Source organism: Cicer arietinum, chromosome 8, assembly GCF_000331145.2.
Source record: "Cicer arietinum cultivar CDC Frontier isolate Library 1 chromosome 8, Cicar.CDCFrontier_v2.0, whole genome shotgun sequence".
NCBI classification, from domain to species: domain Eukaryota; kingdom Viridiplantae; phylum Streptophyta; class Magnoliopsida; order Fabales; family Fabaceae; genus Cicer; species Cicer arietinum.
Window position 1 is genome coordinate 6,770,677 of NC_021167.2, and position 11,764 is coordinate 6,782,440.

The following is an 11,764-nucleotide window of genomic DNA, read 5'->3' on the forward strand; positions in this document are numbered from 1 at the left end:
AACATATAAATAATTAATACGTCTAGATAGTTTTATATTATAGAATTGTATGTCAAATTCTTCACTTTTTAATTAAAAAATTCAAGAAAGAGACCAAAATTATCGACTTTTAAAATAGAGAGACCAACTTCGTAAATTAAGCCTAAATTTTAATTTTGTAAAAATAATAAATATTAAGTTTTTTTTTTACAAGATAAATATTACGTTGATAGTAGAGATATCAATTTATATTTGTAAATGAAGGTTATCCCTCTAATTACTTCATTTGAGATCCCGTGGACGGGAAATTTTCCCTTCAAGTAATGGAGGAAAAAACCCTTGAAGATAGTTTGGAGATTGTACCTTTGCCCCGCAAGAGATTATATCCCCAAGAAATGTTAACAAAATAGTTTATGTATTAATAGAAATTTAGTCATTATTTTATTCAATGGTTTCAAAAGAATTTATAGAGACATAAATGAGTAAAAAAAACTCTCTAAGGCGGGAAATGAAGCCGGAGATGGGAAACATTCTCCCACTCCTCATCTTTGCCTCATTAACATCCCTAGAAGAGAGACAATTTATTAGTACTTAATATCAATTTAAAAGGAAATCTCTAAATATATAACTCCAAATCTTCTACTCTAGACCTGAATTATTTACCTTTCATAGGAAAAATCACCTATCTCCCTCATGGTCGCATCTCTTCTCTTTATCTCTTTTTTTTTTCCCTTCATTTTCTCTCAATATTTTCCATGCTCTATCTTTTATTTATGCCAAAAGTTACTAAAAAGTAGAGAAGATCTAAATCCCTTTACTCCTCAACACTTCATTCAGTTTGTCATTGGTCAAAATCCTCTGTAGATAGGTAGCTCTTTCCAAAAGTTAGTTTCTCAAAATACTATTTCATTAGGTGGGGAGAATTCCTCAACTTCTAACAAAAGAAGTTAGATCCATAAATTTCTTATAGTGAGGTGAAAAATTGCCTATAATACTTTTACAACAGTATAAAAGATCCTCAGTGTACTTAAAAAAATATCAATTCATACTTATTCCTTAAAATTTGAAATTTGCTATTTTAACACTAATTTTAATGTCAATCACCTTATTCCTGATAGGTACTAAATATCTCTAAAATTTTGAGAAGAAAGTGAAGACAACGCCTATTTATTTATGGAGGATAAATAAAATTTATTAAATGTAACAAACTAACAACACTATCTTGTGAGGCAATTGCCCCCACTGCCTCCTAAGAATAATTTTGAGATGAATTACTTTACTTAATATCTTATCATAAATATTAAATTTTACTAATTCAATTGGTAAAGTAAGAGTACTTATTTAATAAGCCAACTCCACAAATTCTTACAGAATTTCAAAACCATTTCACACTTCATCAAATAACTTCAAGTCAACAATAATACACATTTTAAAAATATAAGTAAATGTCAACTACAAGATCACATAGCTACAAATATCTAAGTTATAAAAGAAACTGTTTAATCAATAATATAATGTGATAATACTCAACAAATAGATTTTACAAATCAATTATCATAAGTTATTAAATAAAGTAACTCAACTTGTTATTTCTTGAATAACTTGATCCATCCTGACATGGCTTTACTGTTATATATATATATAGAGAGAGAGAGAGAAAGAGAATTGAGTAAAATGATTAAACAGAGAGAACAAAGGGAAAATCCCATAAGTCAAAAACCATCGATTCAAGATTGACCTTTTATATTTTAGATTTTTCACAAACGAATTACAACTGCTATTTTTACTTATAAAACTTTGATCTTCCAAAAACCTCAACACATGATGACATGGTACATTCATAGTCATACTCGCATATGAAGAAGCGTGCATGTTGGATTGCATGCACAAAAGTCATATCTACGGAAGAAATTTTAATAAAAAAGACTATACATTGCTCATTAATAGTCTATATTTGAGAAAGCAACCACTCATTGAAATTGTACTAACACCAAACCCGTTAGGAAAATAATAAAAGATAATGATAAAAATAAAATAAACAATAATCTTAAAATAACTTTAACATAATCATGGATTTATAATAATTTTGATGTATCGATCTTAGGATTTTAATTCATTATACCAAAAAATATAACGTGCTCATGTCATGCAAATAGTTCACAAGAAATATCCTCATTGAGTTTTAAGATCCTAAGTGAATTAACCAACCTGAGGAACATAATGATCATGAATAGAAATTTACCGTGACAATACCAATGATGTAATGAAATCTACAGAGAGAGAGAAGGAGAATTTACATATTCACATGTTGAAAGCATTGCTCAAAAGATGATATTTAGCAGAACTCCAGGCCTTTCAAAATATATTGCTCAAAAGATAAGATGGTACTTTTCACCCACCATTGCTGTAAAAATATCTCATTTTTCTAAGTGTACTTGTGGACGGCATAAATTGTTCAAAAATGCACTTTCAGACAGCAAAAAAGATAAAACATTTATTTTACCCGGTGGGTTAAGGAGGCAGATTTGACATCCTCGTAGCTTGAAAGTGTACCTTTCTCAACCGCTTGAAGGCTGGATATACTACATCCTCAGAATTGACCAATTTTTCATCTACAAGTTGAGATTATTGCAAGAATGATCAATGAAAACGAAGCACGGCTCTACTCTAAAGCGAAATAGAAGATTATGCTGGCAAAATAAAGGTTGCCAACCAGCATGTATTAGCTACCACGCCATCATCATAATATCAAATTACCTATATTCACACTTTTAATTAAAAAGAAAAAAAACTCCAAAAATAATCATGTCAATTAAATGGATGTAGTCAAGTTTAATAAAAAAAATAACATACAGCCTTTATTAAACAGTCTAATCAAAAGCATTCAATAAGTAGTCCAAAATTGAAATATTACCTACCCCATTTTTTAACTTAATTAAATTTTAAGCCTAGTCATTTGCTAAAACGGGTAAGATAACAATTTGAAAGGCGCACCTTCATATTTTATCCAACATGTTAAGATTTCTGTTGAGTACTTTTTAAAACATATTACAAATATAATCGGCCAATTTCATTGTCAAGTGATCTAATGTCTAACCTGTGCCAGAAGCATCCTTACCAGCTTCTGTATTGATACTATGAGAATCTTTCAGCAAGCAATCATATCCTGATCGCTTTGTGGAAACGGTGACTATGCCAGGCTTCACCTTCTGTTCAGCATCTGCACATTGACCTTTGAAAGGCGCCATATAACAGAACCTAAAAAAATAGCAATAGTTCACACTAAACTAATCAACAATACACGCAATATTAGCATATTATGAGGAAGAATCACAAATTTGTATTTTTTTCAATTATCTATTCCATGATGTCCACGCCCAGATGGAATTTGTTGCTATTACTATCTGTTCCTTTATTTGCACCGTTGTAATCACATAATATCACCAAAGACTAGATCCATTCCTCAAAACTAACCATTTTAGAGTACAATAGTGTTTCTATCAGCCTAATAGACACAAATAAATGACACCAAATTTCATTTTACCAGTAAATTCTAACCCAATTGTAACACAGATGTAGAAACGGTTTATCAAACATATATACTGGTTGATTAACTTCATTTTCTTTCATTAGAGGGATTATAGGGATGTTTGAAAACCAAAGGTCACATGTTCCATTTGGTTGGTACCATGGAACAACTTGAGAATTAGTTACAGAATCTTGAGAAGATAAGAATTGATATGAATTGCTTGAGTGAAATGCACTCAGCATGTAGTGATTATATACAAAGACAAAGAGTAATTATTTGATCAAAAAAAAAAAAAAGTATTTCATTCCAATGTTACTTTGAGCTAAATTGCTAAATCAACAAGTAAAATGCTTCTCGGAAGAACAGTTTCTCTGAAATATTTATATTTGTACACTTTTTTGCAAATGAGAAAAGAAATATTGCTAACACAGTGAAGCAACGGATAATCAATCACAAATTATTCAGACAGGTATATGAATGTGAAATATCGGTTACCGTACCACTGCGTAGTCAATCCTCGGCTGTCAAAGGTGGGAGGTAACATTCTCCACTTTCTGCACTTGTCACATTGCACCCACTCACAATCTGGTTTGTAGACACAGTTATCCTTGTCCTAAGGAAGAGAGAGAAGTAAAGTTCAGCAAACCTCCGGTTAAAGGAAGAATAAGAGGACATTAAACATTCACAATTTTAATTGAGTTACTGCTATCCACTTCAATCATATGAAAATCCAGCTCACATGTAGAAAGCAGCTTCACTTTAAAACAATATATTGTTTAGTCCTAAGGAATACTTAAATATGAATATTTCTCATATTAATTCATAAGGGACTTAATGTATATATTATATACAAGAAGCGGGGAAAAAGAATCCCATAACATCGGAATCAGATCAAATCAGCTTAGGCAATCTAAAAGAATCTAGGATCCTAGAAAATAATAACATAATCAATATTACATACAAAATACAATACAGTCAACACGAATAACAAGAATTGATGATCTTTTGTAAAAGATGATAGAATTTAAAGAAATTTTTTACCAACGTAAGCGAATCAAAATTATTGTCCCAGTATTCATCTGCTTTTTTCGCAAGCCACTGCTCAAGACATGCATATGCTTCACAGTCTTGGAATCCCTGCTTGTTATTGTGCACCCACACACGACCATCTTGATCATCCTATGTCAAAAAGGAAGAAAAAGTAGAAAGGAAGATGAAAACAGCCATCGATCATTAAGTAAGACTAAGTATTTTCATTGAAGACTTTAATAAAATAATTTTAATAACAATGATGACGATGATTCCTGTGACATACATAAAGAATTACTAAAGGCTTTATACAAAATAAAATCCCTACTCAGAAGTACAATCCAAAACTAAGCCACCATAGGAAGTATCATTTGGGCAGATTGTCCAAGCATAAAAATAAGGTTGCAAAAAATAAACAACCAAAATGAAAAAAACATATTCAAGGGCGTATAGTTTACTCACAAATTTCAATTGACTGGCATAAAGAAGAAGGAATAAAAAGTAGGCAATCTAAATTTGAGTATTAATCCAGCAAAACATTATGACATTTCACAGTCTCTCTTAACATACATACTTATCAAATTTTAATAAAAACTAAATCACTGCCAATAGGTTAAACACGTGCTCACCAATATCATATCATTCTGGCAGATTGTACAAGCAACAGATGCATTTCTAAACCTAAGCAACTAAAATTAATAAAATTTCCAAGCAGACTATTTTCTCAAAGGCTCCAAATGGCTAGTATACGGGTAATGTAATAAAAAAGGTACATACCATTAAATTTGTAACATCCATGACACCAATTACACCGCGCCCCACATCTGCACTATGAATCATGCCACCAACTCTCTTGTAAGCCTATAATGGTAAAGAAAAAATATAATTGAAACTATAAAGTTTTAAATAAGGAAGCATCATAAAAAACTAAGACTTTAATTACAGTTTAATACAAAAAGACGAAGCACTAACTCTTAAATCCCTTACGAATATTGTGAAATATTCAGATTCAAGTCATCCTATCAAACATTTGACCTCAAGTTGGAGAATATAGGTCATACACACTAAGCGTGTTACATATTTCACTAGAGGACCTCTCAGACATGAATATACAGCAAATTGTTCTGTTGCATTTTAATAGTGAAACAAAAAGGACACAAGGTAGATAAAAGGGTACATTTTGTTCACGTTCTGTCCTATCTATGCGCCAAAATGTTATCTTAGGGGACGAACAATTCCAACAAATCCAAGATCTACATATTTTTGGGTATCCCATTTACATTTGAATGTTATTAATGATTAATTAACTACTGGATCTTGAGTTTGATGTCTTGATCAGGACATGTCACATACCAGTGCAAAACAATGGATTCCAAGCCCCTTAATAGCTACAAATATACATACACTAAGGGACTAAATCATTACCTCAATTAAACGACCATGCCAATACAAAAATATTCCACAGCTTGCTTGATCCCATTTTAATTGACTAAATCCTAGTATCAATTCAACCGGCCTTCCCAAAATGTCACCAGTTGCAATAACAGTATTAGTGAGGAAATTTGCTAACGGTCGACTTTTAACCTAAGCAAAGATAAAACCATACAACAAACAGTTAGAATGAAAGATTGGATGGCAAAAAAGAACAAAAATTCACCCTGGTTCCATTGACTACTTAGAACTTTCAAGAATGAAATTACCAGTGTCCCTTGAACACATATCTTCATTCGCGGGACTAAGAAGATGACTTCCAAATAAGCTCGTAATGAGTAATCCAGAGGAACCTGAAGACCAAAAGAAATATGAAGAAAAAAAAAAAGGCATATTTTCAAATTTCAATTGATAATCATCCCGTAAAAGCAAAAGAGATACCAAACCTTTTGATTAATTTGGCCTTGACGAGAACGACTCCTTTTGCTGCGGATGAAAATGTCACCTTGGTGAAAAGAACTCCCACCTTTCAATCCGTTGTGCCATTCTAGGCAACACTCCAAACCCCATTCATCCAAGTTCCAGATATATATCTGGGTACCCGGACAACCACAAAACAAGGCTGCCTTTTCACCAATAAGATATTTATTAAATGGTGAGAACTCCTTAATAGCCTTCAAATTGTTTTTTGCCAATGTTTCAGACTGAGCATTTGTGTCAACTTCCATACATTGTCCTTGTCGGCAGTAACTAACTATAGGAATCTCTATATTCTACAATAAAATAAATAAAGTATCGATAAAAATTAAAAGAATAGCATCTAGGAATGAGGCAGAAACAATATCACAATTTTTTAAACTTAGCATCTCTGATGTCTTCAATATCATTAAAAGAGAATCCATTATGTGTAACGTACATCTTTGCCTTCATTAAGGGATTGTGAAAGAAATGCTATAGATCTGGAATTAGCAGTCTGGGTTAGAACAAGAACATCCTTGCCAAGTCTCATTGCTCCTGTCTATTGAGGGATTTGACAAAATTCAGTATCAAATTTAGTCTCATATTAAGGTGTCAATAACCACAGTCATGACAAACTATCTACGATAAAGATAAAAGAAACTATCGTGCAAATAAACTAAGCAAGTGAAACAAAATTAGCGAAACATCTTTTCTTTTAAAATAATATTAGTCGAAAATAAAAATAATAAATCACATAACTTAGGAGAGTGAAACATCCTGCTAAACAGTAAACAGGGGGAGGGAAAGCAAGATAAAAAACATGAACCAATTGCCAATTGCATAAAACAAACAACATCATTTAACTATTTAAAATGCATCAGAGGCAGCCTCCAAAAATTACATTGACTAAACAAAACATAGAATATAAAAGCCATTTACACAAATCATGTGCTCCAAAAGGACAAAATTAAGTTCAAAAAACACCTGGGCAAAAAAAATGAGATCAGAAAGAAAACTACCTTGAATCCAACACCAAATCTACCAATTTGATCCTTGTCGTCAATATCAGGTTGTTTGTGCCCAAAAGATACCATTTTCACAACCTCATCATGGTTCATCCCTTGACCATCATCAATTACAGACAACATAGGTACATCCTTCCCAGATTTTTTCATCTTTATCATATCAACAAAAATGTCCATCCTGTTGCATCAACTTCAAAAAATAATAAGTACTATTTTAGGAGGATAAGAGCTTTAGGGAAAAAAAATTGATTTGAGGTATCAACTAATTGCAATTTACAAAATTCTCCCTTAAATCAAGGGAAAAATAGGAGGGAAAAAGGTGAGTTGGTTAACTTTTTAGTAGATAGTCCAATTACATAAATAAGAATGGGAAATTCTATATATTGCTACTCATGCATTCTCTAAATTTCAAGCTACTACATTTTGAGTTTGTATCCATAAGTTTGATAAATAAATAAATAAATGAAGGATAATTGTTTCCATTTCTTACTTTTCAATTCTGTTTTTTATCATCAAAAGACCTACACCCTTCAAAATTGTAGCCTAAAAGCCTTACCAAACAAGACAACGGTGGTACAAGAAAACACAAAACCTACTTAGTTGCTTTGGCATCCCTTGAATTATCAACAAGCTCAGCTATTCCACCGAAAATCCATCCAGAGTGAAACTGGCCAAGAGTTTTCAGGTAACTTGGATCTGCTCGTATGAAATTTTTCTCAGGCAGTCTTTCCTGCTTCACATGTGACTGAATTCCACAAGTTTCAGCTGTAAAACGATATGCACGATCTTCCCCTGGAGGAAACTTAAGATGTGAGGAGCAGACATCGCCACCGTTTGATGGACCTCTAGCAATGAAAGTAGCAGGTCCACCACATTCTTCGGCTAAGTGTGAACCTGATAAGGAAGCATCTAGAGATTTTTCATAGGCTTAAATAAAGATTTTCATAGACTTCATTTGTGTGTAAAAGAAATTCCAAATAACTTAAATTTCTCACCTCAACCACCAAGTCATCCTTATATCCCATAACATTGTGTTTGTAATGTTTTCATACTATTAGGCACTGACCAGTTATAGTATGGGAATGATAACAGTGAACTGTAGATGGCATACCTGATTCACAGTCTCTTGCACGAGTATCTATAGTACATGTGTTGCCTATCTGATATGCAACATTGACTGGGCTGGATGTAGATGCTTTAGGAGGAGGCAAAATGTAAAGCTTGTACAGCTCAAAGCTTGTAATAGCAACCTGAAAAACAGAGTCTTATTGATTCTGGTTCAACTACTCAAAAGAATATAGCAAAAAGCAATGAGGGAAACTATACTAGTCTTACTCGATTTTGTCAATCATATGGATATATAATAAACGTTACCACGTGCAACATCATGTAAAAAAATTCAGAGACCTTAACAACCATGAGGCAAAGATACAACAAAGACAGTAAAATAATTAAGAAAACTGGCAGACAGCCTCACTTATTTAAAACACAAGATCCCGACATCTTTTAACTTAGTAAAACATATGAAATTACTAAAGCAAACAGATTGGAATAGGATACAGCACTGAGTAAATTAGAGTACAATCAGTACATAATTTTTGTATTCACTTTTTAATAAATAAATAAATATAGAAGTACACAGCCAGGCATGCATATTGCTAGTTAACTAGCAAACAAGGGGAATCCCACTCCCCCTACAGAACAAGAAGATGCTTAGAAACACATTAAAAATCCACAACATCTCCTCTATAGCATTAATCATTGAAAACAAATCTACACCTATGTCATGTATATTCATATTCATATGTATATACCATGCTATAGGGCCATATATAGTCTATTGATGAAAAGGGGAATCTCACTAGCAACAAGAATCTGACTAGAACACATGATGAAAAAGCACCAAATCATCAAATAAATAAGCATTGCCACAACATCATCATATACGTAAAATCACTGGCAGCTATGAAAATCATAACTGGACTTCTATCTCCCATCCCGAGGCATAATTTGTCTTGATATACAGAAGCTATAAAATTTAAATTAATTAAAAAATAACTCCAGACTATGCTTTGCAAAGAAAATAAATTAGGCAGGAAAAAATAAAATTTCATACCATGTCATGTTTGTGCAGGAAATTCAAAAACTTCCCCCACTCATTCTTATCACGTGAACTGTTTGGAGCAGGTGCTACTGAAAATTGGGGCAATGCAGAAATATTAGGTATCTTTTTCTTTGAAACAATTATATCAATGTTCAATTCTTGGGGCCTGCAAAAAAATGTAGGTTAACATATTCATCAGTAAAATCGTCACACTAAAAAATCCTGTTTGTACCATCATAAAAGACAGATAATAACAGGTACTACAAAGTTAATATATGATCCATACAGTTCAGCCGGTGGGTTATGGCACTTTATGTCGCATATAGTTTTCCAATCTTTCTTAAGAGTAATGGGCATGCTCATCTGCATAAATGCCAGTGCAATAAAAATTAAATGTACTGAAAATATACTGCATAATACAAATTAAAACAACCAAAAAAACAAAATCTCAGAAAGCTAAGTTTGTAAATGTATTCTTTTACCAACAACTACAACGATGATGATAATAATAATAATAATAAATAATAATAATAATAATAATAATAATAATAATAATGATAAATAAATAAAAGAAATGCATTTTGTAACACCAACACCTCTTATCAAATTGTCCTGGTGTCTGACATATGTTAGTATTGGACTCCGACACAATTTTGACACCTGATTACACTCAATTAATTTATTTTCTCAAATTATTATCTTTGACAAAGTGTCTGTTCTCCATGCTTTATAGCAAATGCACCTCTTTTAGCAAAACAACAAAGTTAAAAATAAAAAATTACTATCATATGGTGCAATTGTAACTGCATTCATCTTTGCAAAGAAATTAAAACCGTCTAGGCCATTCAATGCGGATGCCAATGTTCATATGCAAAGTTGATTTTGAATATTTTCCATGTCTATTTATGTTCCCAAATACAGCACAACTAAAAGTTAAAGAATAAAAATTAAAATTGCACCTTGCTCGCGATTCTCTTATTAAACGTGAATATTTGCAACTGAAGGGAAAAAACCTGCAGAACAATAAAAAAAAGTGCGCAACATCTACCAGAATGAGAAACACAACACACAAAAAAAAACTACGAAACCAAAATAAAAAATCTTAGACTTGAATAGTTCATCAATAGAATAGTAACATGAAGCAATGGCAATGCAGTGAACAACAATAGTAACATTCCACAAGAAATTAAAAAACACCACACACAAAAAAAGTGGGATAATAATAGTAACAATAAAGTGAAGTTTTCATATTCGAGAATGAAGTGAGTGGTTGAAGCAAAGGAAAACCTAGGAGTGGAATGTGAGAGAGAGAGACAAAGCGACGACGTTTCGAGAACGAAAACTTGAAGACGAAGGTAGCCAAAGAGTTTGTTACACTGATTTACGTGACTGTGAGTGACTAAGTGAGTGGAGCGCGTGAGTGAAGACCTAACAGTGACAGAGCAATATTAAATCCCCAATTTGTCCTCTGATATTTCTTGATTGGCCATTTTATCCCTCAAATTCGCGAATACGCAAAATATTAGGAGAAATTGTTTAAAATAAGCTTAAAAATAATTTCCTTTCTTTTACTTTTTTATTCTACATTCTTTTTAATCTTTTATCTTTAATTTATTTTATTTTTTTATCTTTAATTTGTATCTTTTATAAGTTGATGTATTTTATCATTTTTATCATAATGTTTTTAAATAATTGTATAAATATTGTCATGAATCATTGAAAACAAATTTTGAATTAGTTATAAAATTAAGTGTGCAATCTTAATAAACATTTAATAAACATAAGTGAAAAAACAATAAACTCTAATAAATATATTTTTTCGAAGAGTTTAAATATGTTTTAAAATATACAAAAATAATTTTTTCAAGTTCAACTCTATTATTGAGTTAAATGAATGTTTTTATTGAAATAGTATTATACGGATACATGTGTCAATTTTTATAAGAGATTTTCAATGATCGGATATTATTATAATTTTTATTCTGATTGTGAAAATGACTAAAATATGTCACTTATAAAAGATAAAAGAACAAAATGAATTAAAATAAAGATAAATAATCAAAACGAATATTAGATAAAAGATAAAATATCAAAACAAATATTAAGTAAAAGATGAATGACTAAAATTATATTTAAGAAAACAAAATAGTAGACAAAATGAAGGGTGATGATAAGTTAGGTTTACCGACGAAAAGTTAATCATTCAAT

The 11,764-nt window shown here is 31.5% G+C and overlaps 1 protein-coding gene across 2 annotated transcripts; it reads right to left on the reverse strand.

The window, feature by feature from the left end:
- Positions 1-577: 577 nt before the first annotated feature.
- LOC101494973 (uncharacterized) lies at positions 578-10,943 on the reverse strand. Of its 2 annotated transcripts, none has more exons than XM_073364233.1 (17): positions 10,844-10,943; positions 10,516-10,569; positions 9,843-9,919; positions 9,569-9,722; positions 8,564-8,702; positions 8,049-8,346; positions 7,447-7,630; positions 6,885-6,986; positions 6,415-6,741; positions 6,238-6,321; positions 5,963-6,121; positions 5,315-5,398; positions 4,550-4,687; positions 4,009-4,121; positions 3,098-3,237; positions 2,483-2,591; positions 578-2,383 (listed from the first exon to the last, which is right to left on the reverse strand). In XM_073364233.1, exons 3-16 carry the CDS (start codon positions 9,917-9,919, stop codon positions 2,491-2,493), a joined length of 2,100 nt encoding a protein of 699 aa, XP_073220334.1. In that variant the 5' UTR covers positions 10,516-10,569; positions 10,844-10,943; the 3' UTR covers positions 578-2,383; positions 2,483-2,490. The 2 variants fall into 2 exon arrangements, with proteins under 2 accessions (XP_073220334.1, XP_012574582.2); XM_012719128.3 differs by having other exon boundaries at positions 3,077-3,237.
- Positions 10,944-11,764: the final 821 nt, after the last annotated feature.